Here is a 15,629-nt window from a genome sequence, read left to right as displayed (position 1 = left end):
CTGCCAGCACTCCGCGGGGTGGGGGGGGCGGGTCAGGAGGCCGGGGATGGGAGCGCAGGCGGGTGCTGGCAGGCGACCAGCAACAAAAATGGCCGCCCGGCACCTTGCCTTTAATTAGCGTCGCCCCGGCCGCAGGTAGGCCCCCCCCATGACCCCGTCAGACATAGCGTCCGGTGGTAAGTCAGGGGGCGCTCCCGAAGATCGTGGCAGGGGTGCGAGCGGGGCGCTGCGCAGGGGCGCTACCGGTTAGCACCGCCGCTAACTTCCCGCTGAATTTCGCGGGAGGCGTGGACAGCACCGTGCCCGGGCGCTAGTCGCTTTGCGCCCCAACGGGAGGCGCAAAGCAACCCAATTTTCCCCCCTTAGGTTTTAAGGAGCGTCTTAAATGAGGATAGAGAGGCGGAGAGGTTTAGGGAGGGAATTCCAGAGCTTGGGGCCCAGGCAGCTGAAGGCACGGCCGCCAGATGGAAGTTGGGCGATGCGCAAGAGGCCAGAATTGGTGGAGCGCAGAGATCTCGGAGGGTTGTGGGGCTGGATTAAGATCAATGGAAGGTCATTCTGAGGGAAAGCAAGCAGCAGATGGAGAAGAGTATTTGAGGATGGGATAACGATGGGCTTGTAGCAGAAGAGCAGTGCGAAAGCGTGGAAGGAAATTTCCGCTCAGCCGCCACTGGCGATCTATCTGAAAAACACTCAACCGCCCCTTGAACGATGTTGGGATTCTTCTGCAGCCAGCGGCTGAGGTAGACGATGGATGGGCAGCGGCAGTCCCAGCGATTGCTGTACAGATGGATTTGGTTCAGTCTCACCAGGGGGTCCAGAAGTCCTTCGCTGAGGTTTGTGAGCCTGTTGAAGTTGAGGTGCAGGAGGGTGAGGCGAGCAAGGCTTCGGAAAGCGGTCGGGGGGAGAGAAGAGATGTCGTTTCTGTCCAGGTGCAGCTCTTGCAAGCCCTGCTGCTTCTCAAAGGTCTCTGGAGCTAAGGTCGAGAGATGGTTATTGTGGAGCTGGAGCTTCTTGAGTTTTTGGAGATGAACGAAGACTTCAGGTGGCAGGTAGAGGAGATGATTGAACTGTAGGTGCAGTTCCTTTAACTTCTGCAAGTCATGGAACAAGGCTGGCTCGATGGTGTGCAGCCAGTTGCTGTCCAGGTGCAATTCCTTCAGCTTCTTTAAGTTCTTGAAAATTCCTTGCGGGATGGTGGTGAAGAAATTGCTGCTCAACTGAAGTTCCCTCAGATTCGTGAGAGGCTCAAAGATACCACGAGGAAGGGCCGAGAGATAATTCTGGTTGAGCTGCAGGATCCGCAGGTCCATTAAGCCATCAAAGATTTTCTCGGGGAGAAAGGTGATGTTATTCTGCTCTAGCTGAAGCTCTCTCAGATGCCTTAGACTCTGGAAGGTTGTCACAGGGATGAGGCTCAGCTGATTGTTGTCAAGGTACAAGGTTCTCAAATTGGTCAGGTTGCTGAAGAGTGCCTCAGGCAGACGAGAGAGAAAATTATTGTCCACTTGAAGCTCTTTCAGTTCAAACTGCTTCTGAAATATTTCCGGTGGGAGATCCGAGATCCGGTTGTTGTCCAGGTGCAGTTCTTTCAGGTTCATGAGGCCGTCAAACGCTAATCCAGGCAATGAGTCTATCTGGTTGTTGAATAGGTTTAGTATAGTCAAGTTCTCAAGCTCATGAAATGCTCTGGGAGGGAGACTGGTGAGGTTGTTGAAGCTCAGGTCCAGGAGTTTCAACTTGGCCAGTCCAAGCAAGGCATCATCTGGCACGTTTGTTATTTCGTTGTTACTTATGTCGAGATTAACAAGCTTCGCGAATTTGGGAAAAAATCTTCCAGGAAGAAAAGTGATGTGATTATTATTCAAGTAAAGATCTTTCAACATTTTAAGGTTCTCCAAAGCTTCTTTGGGCAGCAAGCGAATGTGGTTGTTGCTAAGACTTAGGACCTGAAGTTGGTCAAGACCATCGAGTGACCCCTTGGTTAAGGAATGAATATTGTTATTTCTGAGGTACAACTGCTTAAGGCTCTTTAGCCCCTTAAAGGCTCCAGATTGGATTACCGAGATCTGATTGCCATTGAACTGAAGTAAATCCAATTGACCTAGCTCATTCAAGGCTCCAGGGACAATGCTTGTGATTTGATTCAAACTCAACGTAAGTGCCTGAAGCCTAGAAAGTCCAGTGAAGGCGCCAGGATTCAAAAATTGAAGGCGATTGCTACTTAGGTGAAGCTCTTTAAGATTTGTGAGGTTACGTAGACAACCTGATGGCAAGGAAGCTATTTGATTGCTGTTCAGATAAAGCTTTTTCAGTCGGGTCAGGCCCACTAGTCCTTCGGTTGGTACGGAGGTGAAATGATTGTGGCTGAGGTCCAGGGTGAGAAGGTGTTCACCGGGAGCCTTTCCAGAGGGCGTGACGTTGCGGCCTCCAGAGCTGTAACTCAAGAAATCTGTTGGCAGGATCGCGGAGATGTTGTTGTCTTGCAAGAACAGCTCTTGAATGTCGGACGAGAACGTTGCTGGAACCGTTTTCAGCATTTTACCGATGCACCACATCATCTTTGGGGCAGAGCCAGGGCACTCGCAAGGCGGACAAAGGTTTGCTGGAGAACAGATTCTCACTGAGTACAGCATCAACCCCAGGGCAGTGAGGGTCACGAGCAGTTTCCTCATGGTGCAATGCGGCTACTGAAAAAAACAAATACATTGTAGACACCATTGCTGCATCGAAACGTTAGCTGTAAGCCAGCACATTTCCCCCTTGCCCCTTTGTCATCTCGAGTTTCCCTCACCCCTGCTTCACTTGTTTGTTTACATACGATTACACAGGATTACACCAGACATACGGCACAGAAACAGGCCATTCGGCCCAACCAGTCCATGCCGGCGTTTATGCTCCACTCGAGCCTCCTCCCATCTTTCCTCATGGTGGCATAGTGGTTAGCACTGTTGCCTCACAGCGCCAGAGACCCGGGTTCGAATCCGGCCTCGGGCGACTGTCTGTGTGGAGTTTGCACATTCACAGAATCACAGAATCACAGAAACCCCACAGTGCAGATAGAGGCCATTTCGGCCCATCGAGCCTGCACCGACACATATCCCACCCAATCCCCGTAACCCCACGTATTTAATCCCCCTAACACTAAGGGTCAATTTATCATAGCCAATCATCCTAACCCGCACATCTTTGGACTGTGGGAGGAAACCGGAGCACCCGGAGGAAACCCACGCAAACACGGGGAGAATGTGCAAACTCCACACAGACAGTCACCCGAGGCCGGATTCGAACCCGGGTCCCTGGCGCTGTGAGGCAACAGTGCTAACCACTATGCCTCCCTGTGTTTGCGTGGGTTTTCTCCAGGTGCTCCAGTTTCCTCCCACAGTCCAAAGATGTGCGGGTTAGGTTGATTGGCTATGATAAATTGACCCTTAGTGTTAGGGGGATTAAATACGTGGGGTTACAGGGATAGGGTGGGATATGTGTTGGTGTAGGGGTTACAGGGATCGGGTGGGATATGTGTCGGCGCAGGCTCGATGGGCCGAAATGGCCTCTATCTGCACTGTGGGGTTTCTGTGATTCTGTGAACTCTATCAGCATAACCCTCTATTCCCTTCTCCCTCATACGCTTGTCTAGCCTCCCCTTAAATGCATCGATACTATTCACTTCAACCACTCCCTGTGGTAGCGAGTTCCACATTCTCACCACACTCTGGGTAAAGAAGTTTCTCCTGAATTCCCTATTGGATTTCTTGGTGACTATCTTATATTGATGGCCTCTAGTTATGCTCTTCCCCACAACTGGAAACACTCTCTCTGTATCCACTCTATCAAAACCTTTCATAATTTTAAAGACCTCTATTAGGTCACCCCTCAGCCTTCTTTTTTCAAGAGAAAAGAGACCCAGCCTGTTCATCCTTTCCTGATATGTATACCCTCGCATTTCTGGTATCACCCTTGTAAATCTTCTCTGCACCCTCTCCAGTGCCTCGATAGCCCTTTTATAATATGGCGACCAGAACTGTACGCAGTACTCCAAGTGTGGTCTAACCAAGGTTCGATACAGGTTTAGCATAACTTCACTACTTTTCTATTCTATCCCTCTAGAAATAAACCCTAGTGCTTGGTTTGCTTTTTTTATGGCCTTGCTAACCTGTGTCGCAACTTTCAGTGATTTGTGTATTTGTACTCCGAGATCCCTTTGTTCCTCTACCCCACCCAGACTCGCACCCTCCAAGTAATGTGACCTCCCTATTCTTCCTACCAAAATGTAATACCTCACATTTATCTGTGTTGAACTTCATTTGCCAATTATATGCTCATTCTGCACGTTTATTAATGTCCTCCTGTAATTTGGGGCAAAAATATTGGGGGTGACATGTAAGGGGTTTGGAATTGTTTTGGGCTATCAGGGGTCAGAAGCGGGAATGATGGGATTTTTTTTGGACCAGATCCAGGAACGCCAATCCAAATGACCCACCATTTTGGAATCTGTCACGTGTGACGGGCATGGGAAGCTCTCGATCTAGCTCAAAGTACAGGCGGGTATCAATGAACTTGCAGAAGGGGCTTGTAATTGGCAAGCGACTCTTAATAGAGATTCAGGACCGAGACGAGGAGGAATTTCTTCACTCAGAGGGCGGTGAATCTTTGGAATTCTCTCCCCCAGAGGGCTGTGGAGGCTCAGCCGTTGAGTATATTCAAGACTGAGTTCGATAGATTTTTGGACTCTAGGGGAATCAAGGGATATGGGGATCGGGCAGGAAAATGTTGAGGCCGAAGATCAGCCACGATCTCATTGAATAGTGGAGCAGGCTCGAGGGGCCGAATGGCCGACTCCTGCTCCTAATTCTTATGTTAGATAAGTGGAAGGTGGTGCATTTTGGTAGGTAGAATAAGGCCACACAATCCTTGGAAAATAAGAGTCTGAATGGGGTAGAGAAGCGGAGGGATCTGAGGGTACAGAGCCACAAATCACTAAATGTTGCGACACAGATAATAAGGCCATTAAAAAAAAGCAAACCAAGCACTGTGGTTCATTTCTAGAGGGATAGAATTGAACAGCAGCCAAGTTATGCTAAACTTGTATCGAAGCTTGGTTAGGCCACACTTGGAGCACTGTGCACAGTTCTGGTCCCCATAATATAGAGGCACTGGCGAAGGTGCAAAAATGATCATCTGGGATGATACCAGGACTGAGGGGCTATACCGATCAGGAAAGACTAAACAGGCTGGGACTCTTTTTTTTCTAGCAAAGAGATGACGGCGGGGAGACCCGATCGAGGCCTTCAAGATAATGAAAGGGTAGAAGTAAAGAAGACGTTTTCACTTGTGAGGGAGATCAAAATTAGAGGCCATAATATAAGACAGTCACTAATAAATCCAATAAGGAGGCACTTCTTTACCCAGAGAGTGGGGAGAATGTGGAACTCGCTACCACAGGGAGTGGTTGAGGCGAAGAGCGTCGATGTATTTAAGAAAGAAAGACAGACTTGTATTTCTATAGCGCCTTTCACGACCACTGGACATCTCAAAGCGCTTTACAGCCAATGAAGTACTTTTTGAAGAGGAGTCGCTGTCGTAATGTGGGAAACGCGGCAGCCAATTTGCACACAGCAAGCTCCCACAAACAGCGATGTGATAATGACCGGATAATCTATTTTAGTGATGTTGGTTGAGGGATAAATATTGGCCCCAGGACACCGGGGAGAACTCCCCCTGTTCTTCTTCGAAATAGTGGCCATGGGATCTTTTACGTCCACCCGAGAGAGCAGACGGGGCCTCGGTTTAACGTCTCATCCGAAAGACGGCACCTCCGACAGTGCAGCGCTCCCTCAGCGCTGCCACTGGGAGTGTCAGCCTAGCTTTATGTGCTCAAGTCCCTTGAGTGGGAAGCTCAATAAACACACGAGGGAGAAAGGAATAGAAGGATATGCTGATAGGGTGAGATGAAGAGGGCGGGAGGAGGCTGGTGTGGGGCATAAACACCGGCACAGACCAGTTGGGCCGAGTGGCCTGTTTCTGTGCTGTACAGTCTATGTAATCCCACAGGTGTCAGCACCCACCTACCGCCCCCCCGTCTGCCCCTCCACCCCCACGCCCAGTGCCTTGCTGAAGTCACCATTCTTTGTCAGTGAGTGTTGGTAGACTATTTGACCGGGGGTGGAGGGAACATTACAGCTGATTCCCTTCCTGTACTCGCTTAATTTCCACACGAGCGCGGGAACTTTCCATCAGTAATCAGTGAACGATGATCAGGAATGGGAAGCCCGGCTGATTTACCCTCTCTCGAGCCTTGGACTGCTTCAACCAATTGTATCGGCCCTGACTTAAAACTGGAGCTGGGCCGGTTCAGGAGTGAACTCGGGAAGCGCTTAGAGACCATAATCCAGGACAAAATTAATTGTCGCTTGGAAAAACATGGGTTAATAAATGAAAGCCAGCAAGGATTTGTTAAAGGCAACTCGTGTCTGACAATCTTGATTGAGTTCTTTGATAATGTATCAGCGAGGTTTGATGAGGTTAGTGCAGTTGATGTTGTGTATATGGACTTTCAAAACGCATTTGATAAACAACAACAACAACAACAACTTGTATTTATATAGCGCCTTTAATGTAGTAAAACGTCCCAAGGTGCTGCACAGGAGTATTTTAAGGCAAGGATTTTGACACCGATCCACATAAGGATAAATTAGGGCAGGTGACCAAAAGCTTGGTCAAAGAGGTCGGTTTTAAGGAGCGTCTTAAAGGAGGAGAGAGAGACGGAGAGGAGGAGAGGTTTAGGGAGGGAATTCCAGAGCTCGGGGCCCAGACAGCTGAAGGCACGGCCGCCAATGGTGGAGCGATGAAAATCGTGGGATGCGCAAGAGGCCAGAATTGGAGGAGCGCGGAGATCTCGGAGGTTTGTAGGGCTGGAGAAGGTTACAGAGATAGGGGGGGTGGGGGCGGGGACCACAGAGGGATTTGAAAACAAGGATGAGAATTTTGAAATCGAGGCATTGCCGGAGCGGGAGCCAGTGTAGGTCGGCGAGCGCAGGGGGTGATGGGTGAACGGGACTTGCTGTGAGTTAGGAGCAATTGACAACCAGAATCCACACTCCCCCAGATTCCCAGTACCCTCTGAGTGAAAACCTGCTTCCTGAATGGCTCCACCACGATCAAAGCAGCAGGCGTTACATAGTTTACAGAGAATTACATCGTATTTACAGCACAGAAACAGGCCATTCGGCCCAACTGGTCCGTGCCGGTGTTTATGCACCACACCAGCCTCCTCCCATCTTTCTTCATCTCACCCCATCACCATATCCTTCTATTCCTTTCTCCCTCATGTGTTTATCTAGCTTCCCCTTAAATGCTTCTACGCTCTTCGCCTCAACCACTCCCTGTGGTAGCGAGTTCCACATTCTCACCACTCTCTGGGTGAAGAAGTTTCTCCTGAATTCCCGATTGGATTTATTAGTGACTATCTTATATTGATGGCCTCTAGTTCTGGTCTCCCCCACAAGTGGAAACATCTTCTCTACGTCTACCCTTTCGAACACCTTTCATAATTTTAAAGCCCTCGATCAGGTCACCCCTCAGCCTTCAGTTTTCTAGATAAAAGAGCCCCAGCCCCTTCAGGCTTTCCTGATAGTTAGAACCTCTCAGTTCTGGTATCATCCTAGTGAATCATTTTTGCACCTTCTCCAGTGCCTTGATATCCTTTTTATAATGTGGAGACCAGAGCTGTGAACAGTACTCCCAGTGTGGTCTAACCAAGGTTCGATACATGTTTAACATAACTTCTCTGCTTTTCAATTCTATCCCTCTAGAAATAAACCCCAGTGCTCGGTTTGCTGTTTTTATGGCCATGTTAACCTGCGTCACTACTTTTAGCGATTTGTGTATCTGTACCCCCCCAGATCCCTCCGCTCCTCGACCCCATTTACACACTTAGTTTCCAAGGAGTACGTGGCCTTTTTATACTTCCTAACAACATGTACCACCTCACACTGATCTCCACTGAAGTTCATTCCTTTGTCCGTTAAGGGCATTCGCTGAAGGCAATCTTTTTGGGAAAGGCTTGCAAGCAAAACGCCCCCCTCACCCCACCTGCCCCAGTAAATACAGCGTAGAAAGTGAACAGCGGAGTCATTTACTCACGGGCCAGTCCGCAGTGCGGCGATGGGCTGCGGCCAAAGCCGGTGAATGCTACCCCACGAGCTACGACTTTGTAACGAAAGGCGGCTCGCGTTATGTGTTCGGTTCGCCACCCCCGGACGATTTGGTCCCCCTCCGGTTTCTGACGGGAGGTTTTTTAATCGGGCGGTTGAAAGTGTTGCGGGTAGGGTGAGGAGCAGCGATTTGTCCTTTCTTCTTTCTCGTTTCATAGAAGTGCCAGGATGTGGCTACAACCTCTGTTTGCTTTTATGTGTAACTTAGCTCCTTCAAAAGACACGCTTGCAAGGGCTGTGAGTCAGCAGCAAGGTGCGTGTCGAAAACCAGCACAGATACCTGGTCCACACATAGCAACAACTTGCATTTATACAGCGCCTTTAACGTAGTAAACCGTGCTTCACGGCAGCGATTATCAAACAAAATTTGACACCGAGCCACATAAGGAGATATTAGGGCTGTTGACCAAAGGCTTGGTCAAAGAGGTTGGTTTTAAGGAGCATCTTAAAGGAGGAGAGCGAGGCGGAGAGGTTTAGGGAGGGAATTCCAGAACTCGGGGCCCAGGCAGCTGAAGGCACGGCCGCCAATGGTGGAGCGATTAAAATCGGGGATGCTCAAGAAGCCGGAATTGGAGGAGCGCAGAGATCTCGGAGGGTTGTGGGGCTGGAGGAGGTGACAGAGATAAGGTCTGGCAAAGCCTCGATATTTTAACACCACTACTTGTTAGTAAGTGGCCTTTCTCCGCTCAGTCATTTTTTTTAATAGTTCATGGGATGTGGGCATCGCTGGCAAGGCCAGCATTTATTGCCCATCCCTAATTGCCCGGGAGAAGGTGGTGGTGAGCCACCCTCTTGAACCGCTGCAGTCCGTGTGGTGAAGGTGCTCCCACAGTGCTGTTAGGGAGGGAGTTCCAGGATTTCGACCTCATTCGCTGCATTGCTTCCTTTGAGGTCGAAATTGAGCAAATCCTCTATTTTAACCAATTTGATCATCTATATATATAAAAGGATATGTCTATCTGTCTGTCTCTCTGTCTGTCTCTCTGTCTGTCTCTCTGGCCGGCTATACAATCAAAAGTTATAGAGCGTACCTACGCATATGTTATATCAAAAGAAAGCTCATCATTAGGGGACTCTTGTAGGCATATTTACTTTTTGCTCCGACAAAAATTGTGCCGACGGTATCCAAAAAACGTTCAAAATTCCTCTCATTATCCGTTCATTTGCATCGAGTGGGGGCGGGTTCATTGTGTGTGCGGGCGGGCCATCCTACAGTTGAGTGACGTGATGATTGACCAATCGTACAGGTCAGTGACCTGACGGTTGACCAATCGGTGCGTGTGTGGGCGGGCCTTATCATTCTGAACCGAGGTGAGTCGCCGCCATCTTGATTCCAAACTTTTCATTTCTTTTTCCCACTTTCTGCGTGTTTCTTTTCAAATCTACATTTCCAGCAAAAAAAAAGCTGCTTTTAAAACACAAATTGGTTTTAAAAAAAGTTAATTAATTTGTAAATCTTTTCTCTAACATCTAGAATTTTCCTACCTTTCACCGTTTTTCCAGGCCTGTAAGCCTGGGCCTCTGTTGCCCAGCCACGCCTGAGCTAGGCACCACCCGTCGCGCTCAACAAGCGGCTCGCAATCGCCGCCATCTTTGTGAAGGCTGGAGGGAGCGGGCCTGAGCCGAGCGTCGCCACCGCCGCCATCTTAGTAAAGGCGGGTGGGGCAGGAGTCAGCGCGTGCGACTTGAGTCCGGCCTGGCCTCACGCGGTAGGTTGCGCGGCGGCGTCTCTCTCTCTGCTCTTGAAGCCGGCTCGGGTGGGGTCGGGGCTCGGGGTTCGGCAGATCGGGGCTGGGGGGGGGGGGCGGTGGGGCTCGTGAGATCGGGCCTCGGGAGATCGGGGGGGGGGGGGGAGCCTCGGGAGATCGGGGGGGCTGGGCTCGGGAGATCGGAGATCGGGCCTCGGGAGATCGGCGCTCGGGAGATCGGGGGGCGGGGCTCGGGAGATCGGGCCTCGTGAGATCGGGCCTCGGGAGGGCGGAGGGCGGGGGCGGGGCTCGGGAGATCGGGCCTCGTGAGATCGGGCCTCGGGAGGGCGGAGGGCGGGGCGGGGCTCGGGACATCGGGGGGCGGGGCTCGTGACATCGGGCGATCAGGGGGTGGGACATCGGGAGATCGGGGGGCGGGGCATCGGGAGATTGGGGGCGGGACATCGGGAGATCGGGGGGCGGGGCTCGGGGACTCCCCCCCTCCTTCCCCCTTCCCCCCATCGCTGGCAGAGGGGAGAGGGTCTGCTGGCTCCCCCCTCCCTTTCTCCCCCCCTCCTTCCCCCACCTCCTCCCCCCTCTCCCCTCTCCCCCCCTCCCCTCCCCCCTCTCCCCCCTCTCCTCTCCACCCTCTCCTCTCCGCCCCCCCTCCTCTCCCCCCTCCTCCTCCTCTCCCCCTCCCCCTCCTTCCCCCCTCCCCTTCCTCCCCCTAGCCCCCTCCCCCCCTTCCCCCCCACCCCCCTCCACCCCCCCTCCTCCCCTCCCCCCCACCCCCTCTCCCCCCTCCTCCCCCTCCCTCCCACCCCCCTCCACCCACCCTCCACCACCCCCTCCTCCCTCCCCTCCCTCCTCCTCCACCCCTCTACCCCCTACCCCTCCTCCCCTTCCCCCTCCCCTTCCCCCCTTCCCCCCCTCCACCCTCCTCCCCTCCCCTCCACCCCCCTCCCCTTCCCCCTTCCCTCCCCCCTTCCCCCCCTTCCTTCCCCCCTCCCCTCCTTCCCCCCCTTCCTTCCCCCCCTTCCTTCCCCCCCACTCCTTCTCCCCCCTTCCCCCCTCCTCCCCCCTTCCCCCTCCTTCCCTTTCCCCTCCTTCCCTTTCCCCCCCTTTCCCCCAGTCGCTCTCTCTCTTCCCCCCAGTCGCGCTCTCTCTTCCCCCAGTCGCGCTCTCTCTTCCCCCCAGTCGCTCTCTCTCTTCCCCCGTCGCTCTCTCTCTTCCCCCCAGTCGCGCTCTCTCTTCCCCCCAGTCGCGCTCTCTCTTCCCCCCAGTCGCGCTCTCTCTTCCCCCCAGTCGCGCTCTCTCTTCCCCCCAGTCGCTCTCTCTCTTCCCCGTCGCTCTCTCTCTTCCCCCCAGTCGCGCTCTCTCTTCCCCCCAGTCGCGCTCTCTCTTCCCCCGTCGCTCTCTCTCTTCCCCCCAGTCGCGCTCTCTCTTCCCCCCAGTCGCGCTCTCTCTTCCCCCCAGTCGCGCTCTCTCTTCCCCCCAGTCGCGCTCTCTCTTCCCCCCCAGTCGCTCTCTCTCTTCCCCCGTCGCTCTCTCTCTTCCCCCAGTCGCGCTCTCTCTTCCCCCCAGTCGCGCTCTCTCTTCCCCCCAGTCGCGCTCTCTCTTCCCCCCAGTCGCGCTCTCTCTTCCCCCCCAGTCGCTCTCTCTCTTCCCCCGTCGCTCTCTCTCTTCCCCCCAGTCGCGCTCTCTCTTCCCCCCAGTCGCGCTCTCTCTTCCCCCCCAGTCGCGCTCTCTCTTCCCCCCCAGTCGCTCTCTCTCTTCCGCCAAGTCGCTCTCTCTCTCTCTCTCTTCCAACAACAACATCCCCATAAAAATCCCTCGGCACCGCCGGGCACTTCAGCAAGTATAAACTAAAACGAATGTAGGTATTTCCGAACCCCCTCCCCACCCTCCCCCGCGCCCCAAGTCTCGGTTGAACCCCCTTCCGACCTTTCAGCTCCTTTGATTGAAGTCCAGCTAATTGCCATTTAATTTATGAGCTCATAACTAATAATTGATCGGAGTGTTCGAAAATGGGGAAACATAGAAACATAGAAGATAGGAGCAGGAGTCGGCCATTCGGCCCCTCGAGCCTGCTCCGCCATTTAATGAGATCATGGCTGATCATCCAAATTCAGTACCCTGTCCCTGCCTTCTCCCCATATCCCTTGATCCCTTTAGCCTTAAGAAATATATCCAACTCCTTCTTGAATATATTTAATGAATTGGCCTCCACTGCCTTCTGTGGTAGAGAATTCCACAGGTTCACCACTCTCTGGGTGAAGAAATTCCTCCTCATCTCAGTCCTAAATGGCTTACCCCTTATCCTTAGACTGTGACCCCTGGTTCTGGACTCCCCGGCCATCGGGAACATCCTTCCTGCATCTAGTCTGTCTAGTCCTGTTAGAATTTTATAAGTTTCAATGAGACCCCCTCTCATTCTTCTAAACTCTAGCGAATACAAGCCTAATTGACCCAGTCTCTCCTCATACCTCTGTCACCTCCAGTCCAGATCCAAAGTCGACCGCGCGTCAACTACAAGAAAAATGCAGAGAAGGGTGAACACTGGCTGATTCTCTACCCCCCCCGCCCCCACCTCCCCACCACGGACCAGGTTGCTAAGACCAATTTTAGCACCTTGCTTTGCCTTCCAGGCACCGACCGCGGATTATAAAAACCTTGGGATTTTCCTCGGCTCCGCTGCAGCGCACCTCATGGTCAAATAGCCCGCCTGGGTGAGGTGCCAGGGGCCTTTATTGCCTGTGGAATCAGCAAGGAGTCAGGCACCTTCAGAAAAGAAAGGGGTGAATTTGGTGAAAATGATTTTAGTGAAAGCACATGTCCCTTGTGCGCTGCGAGGCTCAGAGGGTCCTGCTGAACCTGCCCGTCACAAGCTTGGGAACCGGCCCAATGCCACTGGTCCAAACTCCTGTGGTACACTGGCTCCATCTTGTGGCTGTGCCTGGGAGTGCAGGCCAACATTTCGCCTGCTCGCCTCCGCCGTCCATGCTGCACCCACGCTGTAAGAAATAGCTGTTAGATTCAAAGATGGGGTTTTAATTCTTAGAACAGAGACTGACAGCCTTCTCTTCTTCTTAGGCAGTCCCTCGGAACTGAGGATGACTTGCTTCCACACTAAAAATGAGTTCTCAGGTGACTGATGAGTCCAGTGCCGGGACCGACAGTCTCTGTCACAGGTGGGGCAGACGGTGGTTGAAGGGGCGGGTGGGTGGGGTGCTTGGGTTGACGTGCACTCCTAGAAGACAGGAGAGGTTAAGAGACATTAAGAGATATTCAAGGCAAAAGGAGATGGTAATGGGGCAGGTTAAGAAATAAAGGATGGCTCGAGATGAAGTGTAAATTCACAGAAATCACAGAATCACAGAAACCCCACAGTGCAGATAGAGGCCATTTCAGCCCATCGAGCCTGCACCGACACATATCCCACCCGATCCCCGTAACGCCTACACCAACACATATCCCACCCTATCCCTATAACCCCACGTATTTAAGCCCCCTAACACTAAGGGTCAATTTATCATAGCCAATCAACCTAACCCGCACATCTTTGGACTGTGGGAGGAAACCGGAGCACCCGGAGAAAACCCACGCAAACACAGGGAGAATGTGCAAACTCCACACAGACAGTCGCCCAAGGCCGGATTCGAACCCGGGTCTCTGGCGCTGTGAGGCAACAGTGCTAACCACTATGCCACCGTGCTGCTGGCATCCTTTGCTTCTTAACCTCTCCTGCCTTCCAGCCTATCACAGACCTTCCCTTTTGTTCTTTCCTCCCCTCCCCCCTTCCCCAGCCCCTTCCCTTCCTTAAAAATCTGTTCCATTTCCTGCTTTTTTCCAGTTCTGACGAAAGGTCACCGACCTGAAACGTTAACTCTGTTTCTCTCTCTTCACAGATGCTGCCTTGACCTGCTGAGTATCTCCAGCGTTTGCTGTTTTTATTTTAGTTATGTCTGATTATGCTTTAAACTGTAGCTCTCTAATAAAAAGCCTGACAACTCCTCACGCCCCCTTTGGGTAACCTGTGTGTGACCTGCGATCCAAATCTTACACCGCTCAGTAATGAGGTGCGGAATTCCGCGGAGCGGTTCAGCAAAAACGATTCTTTCTGTCGGGAGCGCGAGCGGCCCGAAGCGCGGCGCCTCACCGAGGTTGAAAAGAATAGGAGCGGAAAGTGCGGAATATCAAAATAGCGACGTGGCAACCTAACGGACTGACGTAAGAAAACTACGAGGCACTTGGTCTAAGCGTTAAACAAAGCTTTAATCAACTGTTTTACAACATGGAGGTCTAGTTGTGTCCTTCACTAGTTCCTGTTAAGAATGTCCTGCGCAAGCTGGGCCCGTGCCCGAGTATTTATACTCTCCCTGGACAGCGCTACCCGCAGGCCGCTCAGTATTATTTCCTAAGTCTTTCTTTCACGAATGACTGATTTATGTCACGGACGAGCCAATTTCTCCGTCGCCCAATCATCAGCCCAAGACCCAGGTCAGGGCTGCCTGAGCTACGATCAGTTAACATGCAACTTGCATTTATATAGCACCTTTAACGCAGTAAACATAGGAACAGGAGCAGGCCATTCAGCCCCTTGAGCCTGTTCCGCATTCCATCCACCCGTCTTGGCTCCACAACCCCTTGGCTAGCAAAAATCTGTCGAGCTCAGATTCAAAATGATTAATTGAGCTGGCATTGGCTGCTTTTTGTGGGAGATAGTTCCACACTTCTACCACCCTTTGCGTGGAGAGGTGTCTCCTAACTTCTCTCCCGAATGGTCTGGCTCTGATTTTAAGGTGATGCATGTAACAAGGGTACTACAGTAATCATGGGTGACTTTAATCTACATATAGACTGGCCAAACCAAATTAGCAATAATACTGTGGAGTTTGAATTCCTGGAGTGTGTACGAGATGGTTTTTTAGACCAGTACGTTGAGGAGCCAACTACGGAACAAGCTATCCTAGATTGGGTATTGGGCAATGAGAAGGGGTTAATTAATAATCTTGTTGTGCGGGATCCTTTAGGGAAGAGTGACCATAACATGATAAAATTCTTCTTAAAGATCGAAACTGAAGAAGTCCAATCCGAAACTTGGGTCCTAAATCTAAACAAAGGAAACTATGAAGGTATGAGGAGTGAGTTGGCTATGATAGATTGGGGAGCTTCATTAAAAGGCATGACGGTGGATAGGCAATGGCTAGCATTTAAGGAACGAATGCACGAATTGCAACAGTTAGACATTCCTTTCTGGCGCAAAAACACGAAAGGAAAAGCGGCCCAACCATGGCTAACAAAAGAAATTAAGAATAGTATTAGATCTAAAGAGGAGTCATATAAAGTTGCCAGAAAAAGTAGCAAGCCTGAGGATTGGGAGCAGTTTAGAGTTCAGCAAAAAAGGACCAAGAGATTGATTAAGAGGGGAAAAATAGAGTATGAGAGTAAACTTGCAAGGAACATAAAGACGGATTGTAAAAGCTTCTACAAGTATGGAAAAAGAAAAAGATTAGTGAAGACAAATGTAGGTCCCTTACAGTCAGAAACGGGAGAATTTATAATGGGGAACAAGGAAATGGCTGAGCAATTAAATACATACTTTTGTTCTGTCTTCACGGAAGAGGACACAAATAACTTCCCAGAAATGCTAAGGAACCAAGGGTCTAGTGAGAAGGAGGAATTAAAGGACATTAGTATTAGTAAAAAAATAGCGCTGGAGAAATTA

General features: G+C 51.5%; 1 protein-coding gene and 1 long non-coding RNA gene across 2 annotated transcripts; one reads left to right on the top strand and one right to left on the bottom strand.

Moving 5' to 3' along the window:
* On the bottom strand, window positions 1–2,675 carry LOC147096729 (uncharacterized). The gene has a single exon (XM_085973151.1). The coding sequence runs from the start codon at window positions 2,673–2,675 to the stop codon at window positions 543–545; it is 2,133 nt and encodes a 710-aa protein (XP_085829277.1). The 3' UTR covers window positions 1–542.
* A 6,478-nt stretch (window positions 2,676–9,153) lies between these two features.
* On the top strand, window positions 9,154–13,914 carry LOC147096728 (uncharacterized). The gene is made up of 2 exons (XR_015074540.1): window positions 9,154–9,922; window positions 13,810–13,914. It is a non-coding gene; the product is annotated as an uncharacterized LOC147096728 (long non-coding RNA).
* Window positions 13,915–15,629: the final 1,715 nt, after the last annotated feature.

The sequence above is a fragment of the Somniosus microcephalus genome, chromosome 34 (assembly GCF_052327205.1).
Source record: "Somniosus microcephalus isolate GS21.2 chromosome 34, FLI_Smic_1.0, whole genome shotgun sequence".
In the NCBI taxonomy this organism is placed as follows: Eukaryota; Metazoa; Chordata; class Chondrichthyes; order Squaliformes; family Somniosidae; genus Somniosus; species Somniosus microcephalus.
The sequence above is the reverse complement of the archived record's forward strand: the minus strand, read 5'-3'. Positions and strand labels throughout refer to the sequence as shown.

Coding starts and splice junctions, on each gene's coding strand:
- LOC147096729 (XM_085973151.1), bottom strand. CDS start 2,675: ATGAGGAAACTGCTCGTGACCCTCACTGCCCTGGGGTTGATGCTGTAC.